This window comes from Mytilus trossulus, chromosome 3, assembly GCF_036588685.1.
Source record: "Mytilus trossulus isolate FHL-02 chromosome 3, PNRI_Mtr1.1.1.hap1, whole genome shotgun sequence".
NCBI classification, from domain to species: domain Eukaryota; kingdom Metazoa; phylum Mollusca; class Bivalvia; order Mytilida; family Mytilidae; genus Mytilus; species Mytilus trossulus.
The window spans coordinates 46,605,977-46,624,979 of NC_086375.1; the positions used below are offsets into that span (position 1 = coordinate 46,605,977).

The window sequence follows — 19,003 nt, forward strand, 5'->3', positions numbered from 1 at the left end:
CAGTGGGTTTTCAGCAAATTTTCTGTTAAAGTTCATCTAAGACTCTTCAAGGTAAACTTTTCAGCATTTCTTTCTAAAATGTTCAACAAACAAAACTATATTTAAGCAAAAATTCACTAAAAATTTGAATTAATCAATACTCAGCCAATATTCAGTTTTCAGCTATTGTTCAGGATGTGTTCAGACCATTTTCAGTTATAATTCAGGAAAGGTTCAGATGATTTTCAGTTATAATTCAGGAAAGTTTCCATTGGTATTTAGACAATTTGAGCTTTTTAATATTCTGTCTGAAAGACACTTTTTATCCAAAACAAATAAACATTATTTAAGAAATACAATGGTGTCATATGTGAAGTAGAATAATTAGTTGTGTCTTTGTCTTTTTTATTATTTCTTTTTATTTTGTGTCTTATATAGTTGCAATCAGATCAGTCAAGCCTTTTACAACTGATGATTAGTTTGTGTTATGTTGTGACATCATTGACCCAGCATTGTGACATAAGAAATTTATGAGAAAGTGGACACATTTTAAAGTCGGTTATACATAATACAGTATAGATTTTGCCCATTTTAATCTTTAACTGACCAGTAATGACAGTTTATTAAATCTCTGTTTTTTTTTGTTTTTTTTTATCTATGAATTGTTTGCTCGGCATCAATCATGCCACATCTAATTATTTTTATATTTTGTATAATAAACATATAATTGTCCCAAGTGAAAGCTTCCATGCTGCTGTTGATACTTGGGCCAAGTATTGTACACCGTTAGGTTACCACACGAAAGGAGCACTACAGTAAATCTACATGTAATCTCACGTCTTTCACTTGAAACATTTCGTATCTATAACAGTAACATTAACAATATATGCGTCTTGTTCTATTTTCCAACCAATAAAAGAAGTCTTTTGGACTCTTTCCTGTCCTTCAACCCTTTGAAATTCTCTTATGTGAATAGGGAAAATCATCAATCCAATTTCAACGTCCTGATAATTATTTCAAATAATGTGAATCATGAATTATTCATGAACTTTTAATTCTGTTAATTCAGAAATTGAGAATCATTTGTATATTAAATAAAAATCAGATTAAAATATATATGTAAACTTCTCTTTTTTTCTGTATTAATCAAAATTGAAGTTTCAGAGCTTCAAACTTAGATCAGTTCAATTTCTGCTTGAATTTCAAAAAGTTTCTGTGGAAGATGCAGGACTTTCACCTGCAAGAAAATACAATCCACAAAGAATCCAATGTCTTACTTATTTTCTAATTCAATATAAATTATGATTTTTTTCAAAATGCCATTTTTTAAATTGATTGATTTGGTATCATGAAAGAAAAAAAATTTAGAAGGGAAGAGAAAAAAGTATAAACATTTCAAGGATTTTCTTCATTTTTATTTATTTTCTGGTGTTGACTTTCTCAAAAATGGTATTTATAGATTGTCTCAATAAACTTAATCTTTAAATTAGATTTAAAATTAGCAATAAACATTTCAGTTCAAACTGTAAAATACTTATCTGATAAATATAGCTATCATTTCACAAATCGTATTTAGGGCGCCTAAATAGTTTTTTGTTGACGTAATTAATTATGCGTTTCCGGTTCAGAAAGGTTTCACTTATTAAACTGGTATCTACTTTCTACGAACATAGTGTAGTAGCCAGCAGGGGATCAGCTTAGATCATGAAAACGTTTTAACTCCCCATATAACTGACTGTACTATCAATGCTTGTAAATAACACTGTATTAGTTTACAACAACAACGATTGACTTATCTGATATTTTTCTTAGTTCTTTTTTTATGCCGAAATACAATTAAGTAAGGCATATTGAAGAACTTGGAGAGAGATTCAGAAAACTTCTTCTGCAGATAAAATTAACACTGGCAGTGCACCAGCATAAACGGATAGGCTATCGAACAAATAGCAAATAATTTCAACGTAAGTTCCCTTTTCAAATTTTGAATTTTTATTAATACTTCGACACCAAGACACATTGACACGTGGCAAGACCTCCGGTGTCAATATTTTAATATAACATAGGACCTTGGTTACCTCTCAAGTCTTCATATAAATGAATTCTAGCACCTTGTCAAATCAGCACTGTTATAGACAGTTCGGCACCAAGTCAAATGGACCTGGTTAATTCGCCCCCAAAATTAACAGATTATGTGTTGCAAGTTGGGGAATCATGACATTTAAAGAAAGGAAATTTATTACAGAAACAACAAACTTGTTATAAATTGTAATTGAGTCAATGATATAAGTTCTTCAGTTTTTAATGTAACATTATTAATAGAGTACTCATGACTGTAAACAGAAAGCCAGCTTATTTAATTGTTTATTGTAGATTTCACAGGTACCTGGGGACATGATTACATTTGGGTGCCCCTGAGTGGGAGAATCCTTAATGACACACACCCCCTTTTTTGGTACATGTAGTTAATGATTTTGAGATTTTTTATTTGTTTATATAAACTATTTTCACTTCGAATATATTTTGATTTTACTGATTGGCTAATATCTCAAAAAGATACGACCCAAATTCTTAAACTTTCCCTTAAAAATCATATGTCACAATGCTTATGTTATATCAATAACTCTGCTCTAAAAATAAATTGTTTACGTTGTTAATGCCAATTGACTTCAGATCAACTCATGTAACATGTGTAATTAAAAAAACAACTTCAGTTTGGTGGTCTTTGGTGTAGATGTATTCTGCTCTAATCTGATATAAAAGTTTTTAAAATATTTTTTTTGCCCCACCTACGATAGTAGAGGCCTGTGGCATTATGTTTTTTGGGTCTGTGGATCTGTTCGTCTGTCTGTTTGTCCGTCCATTCATCTGTCTGTCCCTCTTCAGGTTAAAGTTTTTGTTCAATGCAGTTTTTTATTAAGACTTGAAGTCCAAGAAACTTGAAACTTAGTATACATGTTCCTAATGATCTAATGCCAAAATAGAGTTTTACCTCAATTTCAAGGTCCACTAAATATAGAATATGATGGTGTGAGTGGGGCATCAGCCATCTGTGTACTGTGGACACATTCTTGATTGTATTATTTTCAGAAGATTTTCAGTATTCTGTCTGAACAGTTCAGCATCTGGCTAATCTGTTCATATAAGCTCTTAGAACTGTTCTGAACTTTTCAGCTTTCTATCATTTCAGAAAGTTTTTTTTTAGCTGTTTTGAACAATTCAACACTGTCTGAATAGTTCAACACATTTTCAGATGTCTTTCTGAAAAATTAAGCAAGTATTAATTCTGTTCAGAATGATTTCAGTATTGTTTCTGAACATTTCAGGATCTTAAAAATCTGTTCAGAAAGTTGTCAGGGCTGTTCTGAAAAATTCAGCACTGTTCAAAGATATCAAAAAGTTTTCAGCATAGTTTCAGATGTTTGTCTGAGGAGTTCAGAAATAACTGAACAGTTCAGATTATTTTCAGCTTCAGTTCAGCGATGTCTGAATTTTTCAGCACAGTCTGAACTTTTCAGAAAATGTTACAGCACTTTTTCAGCATATCTGAACATTCCAGTAATTTTTCAGTATTTGTTCAGAATTTGGAAAAAGTGCTTCAGCACTTTTTCAGATCCCAAAATTTGGTTCAGCATGCATTCAGCTAGGGTCCAGAACCTATTCAGCAAAACTCAGCAAAAATTCAGACATTTTATTTCATGAGGGATGGATTAAAAATGACAAATTTGTTAAACAATTTGATGTTCAATGCTATTGTTTATTGACTACTTAAATTACCTACTTTAAATGGATGTTTGAGAGGTGTAAATATTTATCATGTGGGAGTTACTGATTTATGAATGGGCTGAAACTTGTTTTTCCACATGATATAAACTAATGTATCAAACTTTTTTAAGCCTTTGTCAATGTTAAGCAGGTACTATTGTTTTTCTGTCAAGTAACCTTGTAAATAAGCTCAGGATTAATGTAAAAGTTGCTACAATGTAGTTGCAGGAAACAGACTTTCAATTATCTATCTTACCTATTCGTGTCAAGTTTGTAGGCTTTCTGTCCACATTTGAGGACCAGAGAGCTACTGTCATCACTTGACATCATAAGAGGATTATATATCTTAAATCACTAGGTCATTTGAAACCCAGCTAGGTATACCAGTATTAAAAATAGATAAAGTTCTTGGAAAGTCTTCTATCGAGGTCACTTTATACAATGTTTCACAATGTATCTGTGACATTACTAGCTTTTATTTTATTTTCCATCTAACTTGACTTAAATTGATTGTATGTTAAAGTTAAGTTCTAAGATGCTAATAGACCAGAACATCTAAAATGGATTTTTTTTTTAAATAACTAAAAGTTGGTCACCCTAACCTAGAATTCATGCTTTCTTTACTTAACACCCAAGATCTATTGAACACAACTAATCAAGTAACACCATATTGGAATGTGTCAAAGGGACTTTGTCATCTGTTCATAAAAAAAGTCATTAAAATAACTTGTATTTAATGCTTCATTGATTTTTGTTATAAACTGTATCCTTCAAGATATCATAGCAACTAAGGGAACTAATGCTTACAGTCCTATGTAGGTTACTGAGCAGTATATGTGAATCATTTGTTCTGTCTGTCTCTATGTCTGTTGGTTTATTCTTCTGTTTGTCTGTCCTTTTTTCTGATGGTGCATGTTATGTCATGTTCAAAACTTTTGACTGTCCCTCTGGTAACTTTTGTCTGTCCCTCTGGTATCTTTTGACTGTCCCTCTGGTATCTTTTAATTGTCCCTCTGGTATCTTTTGACTGTCCCTGTGGTATCTTTTGACTGTCCCTCTGGTATCGTTTGACTGTCCCTCTGGTATCTTTTATCTGTCCGTCTGGTATCTTTTGTCTGTCCCTCTGGTATCTTTTGACTCCCTCTGGTATCTTTTGTCTGTACCTCTGGTATCTTTTGACTGTCCTTCTGGTATCTTTTGACTGTCCCTCTGGTATCTTTTGACTGTCCCTCTGGTATTTTTTGTCTGTCCCTCTGGTATCGTTTGACTGTCCCTCTGGTATCTTTTGTCTGTCCGTCTGGTATCTTTTGTCTGTCCCTCTGGTATCTTTTGACTCTCTCTGGTATCTTTTGTCTGTCCCTCTGGTATCTTTTGACTGTCCCTCTGGTATCTTTTGTCTGTCCCTGTGGACTATCTTTTGGCTGTCCCTCTGGTATCTTTTGTCTATCCCTCTGATATCTTTTGTCTGTCCCTCTGGTATCTTTTGACTGTCCCTCTGGTATCTTTTGACTGTCCCTCTGGTATCTTTTGACTGTCCCTCTGGTATATCTTTTGACTGTCCCTCTGGTATTTTTTGTCTGTCCCTCTGGTATCTTTTGTCTGTCCCTCTGGTATCTTTTGACTGTCCCTCTGGTATCTTTTGACTGTCCCTCTGGTATCTTTTGTCTGTCCCTCTGGACTATCTTTTGGCTGTCCCTCTGGTATCTTTTGTCTATCCCTCTGGTATCTTTTGTCTGTCCCTCTGGTATCTTTTGACTGTCCCTCTGGTATCTTTTGACTGTCCCTCTGGTATCTTTTGTCTGTCTCTCTGGTATCTTTTGACTGTCCCTCTGGTATCTTTTGTCTCTCTTTTTGAATCCCTTGACCTTGAAGAATATTAATGATACAAGATATTATTGTTACTATCCTCTAGAGGGTGTGTCATGAAATAAGGTTGGATTTATATTCCCATCATTGACAGTTTTGAGACTCTGAGTTGCAGTTATTATATAAGTCCTTCAAGTTCAAATTCTTACTTGAGACTTCCTTCTTATTTTCCGTTGTTATGAACAAACAACAGGTTTTTTTTTATAGAAAACAATAGAATATTGAATAGTTGTAATACCTAGATGCACTTAAGATCAGTTAAAAACAGAATTTTTTGTCATTTTTTGTTTCTGTCAGTTATTGTTTATTTTCTAAGTTATCTTGTCTGTCAAAACTTAACTGTGGGAGAGACACTGCACAATTTGGTAACGTTCACTCTTGGGATTTGGTGAAACTTTTAACAGTGTTGTTATATTGTGTTTATATTTTTTCAGAAAGCATCATTTATTCATAAGTGAGTGTTATCAACTTATTTCTTCTGGTACGAATGGAATAGAGTCAAAATAAAAGTTTTAAAATGATGAAGCACAAAATGTTTGTGATGGGAATGGACCTCAAAATTTATCTTTAAGAGAAGTATTACGCTGTTTGGAGTACTTTATTATCTTCTCTGCATACATTTTATATTTGTTTTGTCAAAATAAAACAAAAAATAGTGCGATAATAAAATATTTTTTCCGTATAATGTTTTGGATCCAGTTTTATTTGGTTTGATAATTGCTTGTTGTGAAATACCTGGTGCTGTTTTTAGTCCTTTCAGCAGTTCGAAGGGTAAAAAGTAAGTTGTAAACAATGCTCTCAGATAGCATTGATTCGAAATAAAAACATTGGTAAACAAGTATGTTTGAAATTGACACCTGTTAATTGAAATTGATTGGATGTTATGAATATGTAATATTCGTCAGCCAGGTAATAATCAATCATTACATGTCAAACATGTCTTACCTGTTAAGGATAATAAGGAACCAAATCTGAGGTTTGTCTTATTTTTATATTTTTTCGCCCAAATTGAGACAACAAACAAGCAATGCTTAAGCCTCTGAACTTATTTTTAGTCTATTAAACTTTCATAAGTGTCATAGATTTATAAAAAATTATCTTGCTTTAAAATTTCTCATCTTCATTCATATCATACAATATTCAGATAAACACTCTAATGGTTGTATTTATTTATAGATATATACTATATTCGTCTACATGCATAATGTATTTTTGATTGTGTTTGAAAATCACTGCATGACAACAGAAGGCCAAAGAAACAAGTGCCAGGCTAATGAAAACTTGGTAGGAATGTCATGAATGTCATGAATGTGTATTTCATGCCTCCATTTAGAATGTTTATTTTTGACTTGGAATACATATGGATATATACAAGGGATCAGGTCACCAACAGTCCTGAATTATAAATGTTTTTATTATCTTGAATTTGTATGAAATAGTTGTCGCTGTGGCAAATAAAAATCATACCATCAACCTTTATAGTGTTTTTTTTCAAATTTTGATGACCAAGAACCTCTTTACTTTTCTGATTAAAATGTCAAATTTGACTTGGACTTTCTGTTCTTGACTATCATTTTTTTTTTTGCGAGATATACAAGGTATTAAACTTTTCCTGATAATTTAAAATATTATTTGATATATTTTGAATTGCATGTCGTTAGATTGTCTCTGCTGTAATTTTGAAAGGGACAGTATATTCTTACTAAGTTCAGACTGTCCCTGATTTTAGCCATCATTTGTTTCCCCGTAGCAGAACCCTATAGGTGTCAGATCACCAATTACTCCCTCCGATTTAGAACATATGTAAAAGTAGCCCTACTCTGACACAAAATAGTGCTTTTGATGTTCTTGTTTACTTAAACTAACCAACAAATTTGCAAAAATGAAACTTTTGGTGCAAGAGAAATATATTTGGACCATTTTGAGCCAAAATTTATCTGTCTATGAGTTTGCATTAAAAATTGAAGATTAATGCGCTTCACAGTATACTAATTTAAGATTTCCAGTTATTTTTGGAGTACCTCTTTTTGAAGGTCAGTTTTTTTCTTAGAAGGCTTTAAATGTATGTTGAAAATTGGCATACAGTAAGCTAATTATACTTGTACAATTCAGGATATACCTGGTTTCTATGAAGTTAAACTTAAGATAAAGTATTTAGAAAGCTGTAAAAATTGCAAAATTTGGTTAACAGATAGGGATATTTAATTGGTGGTCTGACACCTATACAGAGTGATGTGACAGGGTATTTTTCTGCGTCAGAGTAAAAATCATGTGAAGTAGGTTTGAAGATATGCATATTCAAATTCTTAAGGATTGACAATCATACATTTGTACTATTCCCTTATTTTTATATTTGCAATTAATCGTAACTCTTATTTATCTTTTCAAATGAATTAACAGATTACTATTTTGTTGTAGGATGTTGTCAACCAGAGTGTACGAGTAATTTGCCCAAATCAATGCCTGCTGAGGAGGTCATGCCGGTTATTCAGTCTAACCTAGATTATATGGAGGAGGATAAGCCACTTATACCAGGAGTCACTGTTAGAGCTGCAACTGCAGATAAATTGGTCCATATTTGTATTGAGAGCTTTTGTAAGTTGAATATGTAGATAAATTGGTCCACATTTGTATTGAGAGCTTTTGTAAGTTGTATATGTAGAAAGATTGGTCCATATTTGTATTGAGAGCTTTTGTAAGTTGTATATGTAGATAAATTGGTCCATATTTGTATTGAGAGCTTTTGTGAGTTGTATATGTAGATAAATTGGTCCATATTTGTATTAAGAGCTTTTGTAAGTTGTATATGTAGATAAATTGGTCTATATTTGTATTGAGAACTTTTGTGAGTTGTATATATGCAGTTAAATGGGTCCATATTTGTATTTAGAGCTCTTGTATGTTAACTGTTGTATATGTAGATAAATTGGTCCATATTTGTATTGAGAGCTTTTGTGAGTTGTATATGTAGATAAATTGGTCCATATTTGTATTGAGAGCTTTTGTAAGTTGTATATGTAGGAAATTGGTCTATATTTGTATTGAAAGCTTTTGTGAGTTGTATATGCAGTTAAATGGGCCCATATTTGTATTTAGAGCTTTTGTAAGTTGTATATCAGTATGTGATAGATATAGGAAGATGTTGTATGAGTGCCAATCACCATCCAAGTCACAATTTATAAAAGTAAACCATTATAGGTCATGGTACAGTCTTCAATATGGAGCCTAGGCTCACACCAAACAGCAAACTATAAAGGGCCCCAAAAATTACTAGTATAAAACCATTCAAAGGGGAAAACCAACAGTCTAATCTATATAAAAAAGAGAAAAGAGAAACACATATGAACCACATAAACAAACGAAAACCACTGAGCATCAGATACCTGACTTATACATGTATATAAAATGTATGCATTGAGATGTCAGACAAAAATTCATTCATAATATGTCTGAAATTATAGGGAGTGCAAATAGCTACCAGACTTGAGTAAATGCACCTCTTTAAAGAAATATAGTTGATCAACCAAACTAGATTCAACTATTGCAGCACTATTACTAAAATTGCAAATGTTAAAAGAAAAACAGAAAAATTGTTACACCATTTAAATGACATATTGCAACCTTAGTTTGGGGTATCTTCTTAACAAATCACAGTTGATAACCTTGCCTGCCATCTAACACAGATGTTCACTGTTACTTAAGTAGAAAACTTGTCTAATGACTTCCAAATAGTTATGAAAAAATATGAAAAATCAGAATAAATTGCAAACAGATCTCCTCCCAAACTATGATTGATGACCCAAACTTTCATTTAACATGACTTCCAATAGAAAATTTGACAAAAATAAAAAAGATATGTGCAAACAATCAAAGGATTATGCACTTCTAAATTAAAGAGAAATGTTAGATTTACAGTCCCCCATTTAGAATAATGGTTGACTGCTCTAGCTACCAAAGAGTTAACATGACATGCATTAATTATTACTGAATTGGAAAATAAAGGGTGGATTGAACAGTGATGTTAATATCTCCTAAGCTTGCTATGACAATGTTTTGCTGAATTAGTTTTTGGGAAAAGTTTTCTTTCAGAGTTATGTCTAATGTCAAAAGTCAAAACAGTCATACTCAATTTCTTCAAAATTAGGCTTTCTTTTCAAAAGATCTAATAATCATTAGTTTAAAACAATCCAAATAATTCTATTATAAGATTGTTATATAATGTTTTGAAAGCAAAAACTTCCTCCTGATATCATTCAACATAATATGGACAAACAAAGATAAAGTGATGCTTATCTTCTTTTATGTTCAAATTTTAAATTTACATAATCATTGTCTGTTCATTGATTTTCATGTTTAGATGAACATATAATACCTTGGATACCGATTTTTGTAGATGTTGTGGCTAAAGGTGAACCACAAAATTAAATGTTCAACATAAGACAAATTTTCTATAGGCTTGTATAGAGACTTTTGCAAAACCATGAAATCAAATATCCATGAACATGTAAGTTTCCCTTAATCCACGAAAATTGGTATCCACGAAAATAAATGAATCCACAGTAGTTCTTATAGTAATACTTATGGTATTAGTACTAATTTGACAGTTTTACAATTTATGCTTTATTAAGAAACTTGACTGTGGGTGACTCATGTAGGCTACTAAGATCCATTATATTTTATTTTTTTTACAAGAAATCAATTATTTGACATGTCATGATATACATAATTTTTTAAAGATTTCGCTAATGTTTTTTTTACAATGCATGAACACTGTGTTGAAGGCATTCTGAGAATTTCGCGAAAAATTATATTTATCTGCATGTTGATATACTTGTCTCATGTCAGGAACCTTACTAGTGGTTGTTTTTGTTTATCCATTTTAATGGTTTTATGACTATTTTGAAAATTTGACTTGATTTCAGATTAAGGCATCTTTGATCTTTATTTTACTATTGGGACAATTTTGAATATGACATATTTTTGTCCTTTGGTCTATTGAGTTGTCTCATTGGCAGTCATACCATATCTCCTTATTTTGTATTTGGTATATAGACACATATTTATTGTTGAAGACCATATCTTGATATCCATGATATTGGCTTTGTTATCAGGTTGCTGTCTAATTTGATGATTAGAATATGGTGGGCATATATTTTTTTATCTTAAAGGTCTTTATCAAGACTGATATAGTGTAAGAGGTACTGGTAGTGTACATGGAATAAAAATGTTAAAACAACATTCCTGAGTCGAATTCACTTATATATTAAAACTGTAGGAGACATTATATTATCCACCCTTTTTATAATAAATTAAGATGTCATAATGCTTAAATAATTTGTTTATGTCTGCATCAGTGTTTAAGTGTTTATGACATACAATGTGTTATAAAAGTACATGTATGTCTCAGGACAAGTGAACACTTTATGGCTAATAACCATACTGTCCTAATGCACTATGGATGGGTGTTTTTTTTAAATTTTTGTTCTTTTTTCACTTGACTGATAAAAATGTTTGGCCACTATTTCCTGTCATTTGGATTTTTTTGTTAGTTTTTATACGACCGCAAATTTTGAAAAAATTTTCGTCGTATATTGCTATCACGTTGGCGTCGTCGTCGTCGTCGTCGTCGTCGTCGTCGTCCGAATACTTTCAGTTTTCGCACTCTAACTTTAGTAAAAGTGAATAGAAATCTATGAAATTTTAACACAAGGTTTATGACCATAAAAGGAAGGTTGGTATTGATTTTGGGAGTTTTTGTCCCAACATTTTAGGAATTAGGGGCCAAAAAGGGCCCAAATAAGCATTTTCTTGGTTTTCGCACTATAACTTTAGTTTAAGTTAATAGAAATCTATGAAATTTTGACAAAAGGTTTATGATCACAAAAGAAAGGTTGGGATTGATTTTGGGAGTTTTGGTTTTAACAGTTTAGGAATTAGGGGCCAAAAAAGTGCCCAAATAAGCATTATTCTTGGTTTTCGCACAATAACTTTAGTTTAAGTAAATAGAAATCAATGAAATTTAAACACAATGTTTATGACCACAAAAGGAAGATTGGTATTGATTTTGGGAGTTTAGGTCCCAACAGTTTAGGAATTAGGGGCCAAAAAGGGACCCAAATAAGCATTTTTCTTGGTTTTCGCACCATAACGTTAGTATAAGTAAATAGAAATCTATGAAATTTAAACACAAGGTTTAAATCCATAAAAGGAAGGTTGGTATTGATTTTGGGAGTTTTGGTCCCAACAGTTTAGGAAAAAGGGGCCCAAAGGGTCCAAAATTAAACTTTGTTTGATTTCATCAAAATTGAATAATTGGGATTCTTTGATATGCCGAGTCTAACTGTGTATGTAGATTCTTTACTTTTGGTCCCGTTTTCAAATTGGTCTACATTAAGGTCCAAAGGTCCAAAATTAAACTTAGTTTGATTTTGACAAAAAATGAATCGGTTGGGTTCTTTGATATGTTGAATCTAAAAATGTACTTAGATTCTTGATTATTGGCCCAGTTTTCAAGTTGGTCCAAATCTGGGTCCAAAATTAAACTTTATTTGATTTCATCAAAAATTGAATAAATGGGGTTCTTTGATATGCCGAATCTAACTTTGTATGTAAATTCTTCATTTTTGGTCCCGTTTTCAAATTGGCCTACATTAAGGTCCAAAGGGTGCAAAATGAAACTAAGTTTGATTTTAACAAAAATTAAATTCTTGGGCCTCTTTGATATGCTGAATCTAAACATGTACTTAGATTTTTGATTATGGGCCCAGTTTTCAAGTTGGTCCAAATCAGGATCTAAAATTATTATATTAAGTATTGTGCAATAGCAAGTCTTTTCAATTGCACAGTATTGTGCAATGGCAAGAAATATCTAATTTCACAATATTGTGAAATAGCATTTTTTTTTTTAATTAGAGTTATCTTTCTTTGTCCAGAATAGTAAGCAAGAAATATCTTATTGCAAGAATTTTTTTTAATTGGAGTTATCTTTCTTTGTCCATAATCAACTTATATCTTTGTTATATACAATATACAATGTATATTCACTTTTTACTACCAACTGATAAATTATTAAATAATCTTTACCATTCAGTGATAACAAGCAGTTTTTTTACACCTTAATATTTTATGATGTATTTAAATGTGTAGTTATTGTTGCAAACTCCATTAGAATATTTTAATTGAGATTAGTTTTGGAATAAGGGAAAGGGGGATGTGATTAAAAAATTGGGTTTAATTTTTCTCATTTGAAATTTCATAAATTAAAAGAAAATTTCTTCAAATATTTTTTTGAGAGGATTAATATTCAACAGCATACTAAGTGAATTGCTCTAAGAGAAAACAAAAATTTTAAGTTCATAAGAACACATTCATTCTGTGTCAGAAACCTATGCTGTGTCAACTATTTAATCACAATCCAAATTTAGAGCTGAATCCAGCTTGAATGTTGTGTCCATACTTGCCCCAACCGTTCAGGGTTCAACCTGTGCGGTCGTATAAAGCTACGCCCTGCGGAGCATCTGGTTAGTTTAATATTTAACCTTTTCATTGTGGTTTAACCACAGACTTTTTCCTTATTATTTAACTCTCTATCCAGGCTGGTTTTACCACACAACTTTTCCTTATTTTTTTTATACCAATTGTTTTGTTATTCACTCACTCAGCATCTAGATGTTTTTTCTTTTCTTTTTTCTACATGTCCTTGAAATCTGATGGAATGTATTCAAGCTAAAACCTCATCATGTTCAATTTTATCAGTTAAATCAACTTATAAAGTAATGAGATATGTATGTAATAATGATATATAATGCAATAAAAAAGTTGCTATAAATACTTTGACCCAGATTTAGACAGTAGTAACAAATTGGTAATATTTTAATAATTTTTAGATTAGTTATTTTAATTTTACTTTGTTAATTTGAAATCTATATAACAAGCTGGTATTACCAGTATTTACCATATTTTAGGTAGAATATTTTAAGTTATTAAAATCTGAAAAAGTCCTTAGACACACATGTACTTTTAATGTATGTCATAAATACTTTAAGACTGATGCAGACATGGAGAAGTTATTTTAGCATTATGACATCTTTATTAATTGTAAAATGGTGAATAATATAATGTCTCCTACAGTTTTTATATGTGAACAGAAAGTTATTACTTTTTTCTGTTTATATCATTCTTTTATAAAGCATATTAAAATAGTGACATGATCTAGGAATAAAGAAATTAGAAGCAGCTTTGAGAAGGGACAGGATGCTCAAGCCTCCCCAAATGCATCTATAGATATGGTTACTGCTTAGACTCTTTACATGTACCACTCCAAACATTGCTTACTCAAAGTGCCCTGGCCCCTCTTTTAAAAAATGTTGGATCCTCATCTGAACATGGCTTAACCATGTTTGATTAAATTGATATGATAACTTCATAATGCTGTATGAAACATTACATTGTTATTGTACTCTATTTTTGTACTCTGGTAACTTCAGAAATAATAGTATTTTTAACATCACAGGTAATTTTCCACAAAACAATAATTTCTTAGTATTTTTTTAAGAGGGTGGTAAAGGGTTATTTTCGTGCAACGTTTTCGGCCTTTTTATTTCACGTGTCTTTGTGTTTTGAGTTTTTATTTCTCGTATTCTCGTGTTTGGCTTGATGTGTGTGCTTCGTTTTTCCCCTTATTTATTTTCCGTGTTTCGTATTGGTACACCTAATTTATCGTGCATGCTTGTCCCCCATTTAATGAAAAGAAAAACGGGACTAACAGTGGCGGATTCAGAAATTTTCATAAGTGGGGGCCTACTGACTGACCTAAGAGGGGGCCCGCTCCAGTCACGCTTCAGTGATTCCCTATATAAGCAACCAAATTTTTTCCTAAAAAGGGGGGCCCCCTGCCCCTCCCCCTAAATCCGCCTCTGACTTATTCAAAGTCAGTGTGTTATGATTCCTTCTGAAACTTGTGTAATCTAATCATAGAACTTGATGTACATTGACTTTGATACCATTCTACTTTTGTATTTATATATGTATGGTATGCGATAAGGTCCATCAAATTACTATGAATAAAATTATTTTTTTCAAATCAGATGCAACTAGCAAACCCTTAGTAAAAGGTGACCGCAGGGTCTTCATGTCCATTGATAACGACTGCATGATCTCAAAGAACGGCTGACTTAAGAACTTCTAGTAATTTTTTCCTTAATATCAACCATTTTATTTCTCGTGCTACGTTTTTCCTGATTTTTATTTTTCGTGCAACGTTTTTTCAATTTTTATTACACGTGTTTCCGTGTTTTGTACCCCCTTTACCACCCCCTTTTAATAGTTTCTCATTGCAGTGCCATACAAAAAGTCTATGTTTGTAAAATCAATGCACACATCTTTTGAAAGTAAATCTAGCAAAACAGTTCACACATTTTGTTCCATTGTTGCAAAATATTTGATACTGTAAAACAGTTGTCTAAAGAAGTTCTTAATCTTCATTAAAATGTGTTTTTTTTTGGTGTGCATTTTAATATTTTCTTATCTTGTTTCTTCTTACTACATTGTATTAACATCATCTTGATTAGGTTCAATGTGCGCTGTACCCACTGCATCTCAATTAGGTGGTAGAAGGAAGTGGGGGATTCAGGGTGGGTGGGGTTCCAGGGGTTTGTTTGGGACATATGGTGGGACCCCCTTTTCCCCTTTTATCCTTGGTTTGGGAACCCCTCTTTTTTAAAGGACTGGATCCATCCCTGGGGGTTCAAAGTTATATTTCGTTTTAGTTAGCCTCTTTCCCTTTCTCCATTTAAATTTCTGATATAATCTGATATAAAAATAGTCCTTGTACACTAACTATTTCATTGTGTATATTTACACCAGATTTGACATTGTACACTAATTATTACATTGTGTAAGTTTGAACTAGATGTGACATTTTACACTATTATTACATTATTATAGACATTGTACACTAATTATTACATTGTGTATATTTGCAGCCAAAGAAGGAGACCTGATAGAGGACACAGAATACCCTAATGTGATGTATCTGATGCATGCGTGGTTCATCTCCTCAGAAGATTTAGCAGAAACATTTATTGATCTGTATCCTTCGTTAGACATATTGTTAACCTGACATCACACTTTTAGTTTCCACATCGCATCCATACTGTCAGTTTCCACATCTTATCCATACATATTCTCTGCTCATTTTTTGTAAGTTTTTCCTTTTCAATTTTATTTCTGTTTTTTTTTCCCAGTAAAAAACTAAAAATGCATGTTTTACAGAAAATTTCATTGGAATTATTTGTCTGATTACAAAAAAGGGGGATTTTTAAGTCATATGATTATTATCTTAGTCAAGGATAAGCTAGGTTTAGTTAACTGCAGCAAATCATTAATTCAGAAAAGCATCATTGGGAAAAAGGTTGAAATAATGCTTTATGAGTAAACTAAATATAGATTTATATTAAGACTTCAGACATTGGGGATCGGAATAAGAATCATTGAAAAGGAAAAAGGGCCTCAGTTGGTTTATTTTTCTATTAGCTTGACATGAACTATTATTTTGTGCTATATAAAAAGGTAAGGTTCCCCTTGATTTCAGAAAATTGTTAAAAAGGTTTTATTTTACTAGGAAAACAATTACAGGTTACTAATGTAAAGTTCTGCTAATCCACCTTCTAATTACAACCTAACAGTTTGATTATGATGGTTCTGAACTGGAGGTTACTGTTGTCAAGTTCTCCTAGTCCACCTCCTAGCTACAACCTTATAGTTTGATTATGATGGTGCCATACTGGAGCTTACCATTGTCAAGTTTGCCTAATCCACCTTCTTATTACAACCTAATAGTTTCATATGGATGGTTCAGTACTGCAGGTTACTAATGTCAAGTTTTTCTAGTCCACCTTCTAATAACTACCTAATAGAGTTTAATCAGGGTGGTTTCTATTGTGAAGTTCAATATACCTAATAATCATTTAACATATTTTGTTAGGGGCCAGCTGAAGTATGCCTACAAATACAGGATTTTCTTGCTGTATTGAAGACCAATTGGTGGGCTTCTGCTCTTTAGTCGGGTTGTTGTCTCTTTGATACATTCATCATTTCCATTCTCAATTTTATCTACTAGTTTTATGTTTTTACTGATGTTATTCGCATCTGATTTTCAATATCAATTCTACAATGAGGCTATACATTTATAAACAAACTGATGAATTTTTCACATTAATAGTTAATGTATGTCATGAGGAAATGGAAGAATTTATTGATGAAACGTGATGACAGATTTATTAGCATTACAATGTTTTCAAAGCTGACATTTAAGAACATTTTGAAATTAACAGTTAATTGAGTAATTACAAGAATGCTGCTATTGGAAATAAGATGTTGAAAAAAAAGATAAAAAATTATGGTTTTGATTTGTCTAGTTTCTTTTTGTATGTAATATTTCCAAAGCTATCTGCTTTCTGCAGATTTCTGATATAGAATGTAGAGAACAAATTGTCATTAAATAAATGTGTTTATATAGGGTATAGGTTTCCATTATTTTCAAAGTGAATCTGTACTAGTGCCTCACAATATAATTGACCTATAGCTTTATAATTTTGTATATAGATATGTCACATTACTTGTGTTTCACAGTTTAATGTCTTTGATTAAGTTTGACAGAACTATATTGTTTTATGTCCTTGTTTTGTGATAAGTGACCTAAAACCATAGACTTGTGTAGAGATTTGTACACACTAAATTAATTAAGTATCCAGTGAAAATTAGGACATTGCCATTCTGACCTACATATTATGCTTCATTGGATATATAAAGCTAGAGGTTCAAGTTAATTTCCAAGATACCATGTATTGCATTATACAATTTGGTGTAAGAATGCAACTGGAGAATGCAATTGCCTTCCTAAAAATAGATGATTCTGATTTACGTGTTATGCTCTATTTACTTATTTTGAGTTTTATGTCTGAGATGATTTCTCAGCTGTTAAGTGAGCCTCAATATTGTAATATGGTTTAAGGGTGCATGTAGGTTGTGCAACTGTGTTAAATATAATTGGTTCAGGATTACATTTTATGCTTCAGTTCAGCTGTAAGATGCTAACTGACAGTTAAGTTTTGTTTCACTCTGAAATTAAATTTTACTGAAAAAACTGTTTGTATTATTATAGTTGGTTCATCAAGCCCTGACCATTTGGTGCTAATGGTAGATAATGTGTGTTTTTTAATTTGTGAACTTTTAAAAATGTTTTTTGAGACCACAGTCTATCTGGAGCCTACAATGTATGCCTTAAGTTAAAAGTTTCATATGTGAATTTTATTAATATTGAAAAAATTAATCATAAATGACATTTATATCAAAATACCATATTTAATGAATCTGATTGGTCGCTGAAGGGTGTGCATATTTTGGTTCATATCATTACAAGAGGTTTACTAAAGGGCATGTATATTCTAGTGCAATATGCTGTTATTTCTGATACATGAGTTGTATTGCCCTTAACTATAACCAGCTACCAAAATTGTCACGAAACCATAGAATGTACTAAAGATGTGTGTGACCACCTGCCTTCGGATGCGGAATGTGAAATACAGATTTACAAGGCGAAAATCTGTTATGCTGTAAGGTATGGAAGAAATAAGAATAATGTTTCAAAGCAAATGCAGATACTTATCCAAGAATAAGTACAGAAGCTTATTTAAGGAGCTTCAGACTGGTTTATATTGATTAAATTTGTCTGATGTTTTGAAAAAAATGCCAAACAATTGATTCCCCTCTTTGATTTTAACGATATAGGATTTGGCAGATAATGTCTATTGAAACAAATAGATGTAAATAATACTGGAGCATTATCTAAGATTATTTCAAAGATATGATATAGAATAGGTTGAGGCAAGGTGTATTTTCAAAGTTCTTAGAGTGCCTTAGGATATATATATACTGTGGTTTCATTATTGTACCTCTAGTTTCAATTTTAAAGGATTAGTCTTATGGAGACAAAAAGCAAAAAATTGACAGTATTGATAACACAGCTATTTTGTTTTTGTTTTGCAAATTGTTGTTATCATTTTAAAATAACAAAGATTACACAAAAAATAAGTTTTTCTCAAACATGTAATTCTTCAAAACAAGGAAGTCATCCCTTCTCATGCACTAAAAAGTAGTCTTCAGAAGATTTTCTATCTCTTAAGACAATTTTTTCTTTATCCTTTTAATAATAATTAATTCATACTTCCTATCTATACTTAGAACAACACATAAATAGATAATAAAAAAAGAAATACTCTTTACATTAATGAAACCTTAAGGTCAATTCCAGAAGAAATTATTTTCTTATTCCCTCTTACATCTTACTCAGCAGTTCAATCTACCAGTTAGTAGCAAGCTAGAAAATTTCATAATC

General features: G+C 31.7%; 1 protein-coding gene across 5 annotated transcripts in view; it reads left to right on the plus strand.

The window, feature by feature from the left end:
* The window catches only part of LOC134711634 (ras guanyl-releasing protein 3-like), an 81,865-nt gene that overhangs the window by 31,454 nt on the left and 31,408 nt on the right, over window positions 1-19,003 (plus strand). For 4 of the 5 annotated variants that reach the window (XM_063572366.1, XM_063572369.1, XM_063572365.1 and 1 more), the window contains 3 exons: window positions 8,026-8,202; window positions 15,591-15,696; window positions 18,113-18,226. In XM_063572366.1, the coding sequence (XP_063428436.1) occupies window positions 8,026-8,202; window positions 15,591-15,696; window positions 18,113-18,226 (397 nt within the window). Of the gene's footprint in view, window positions 1-8,025; window positions 8,203-8,561; window positions 8,612-15,590; window positions 15,697-18,112; window positions 18,227-19,003 lie in introns of those variants that run through there. The other variant, XM_063572370.1, reaches the window with a different exon arrangement.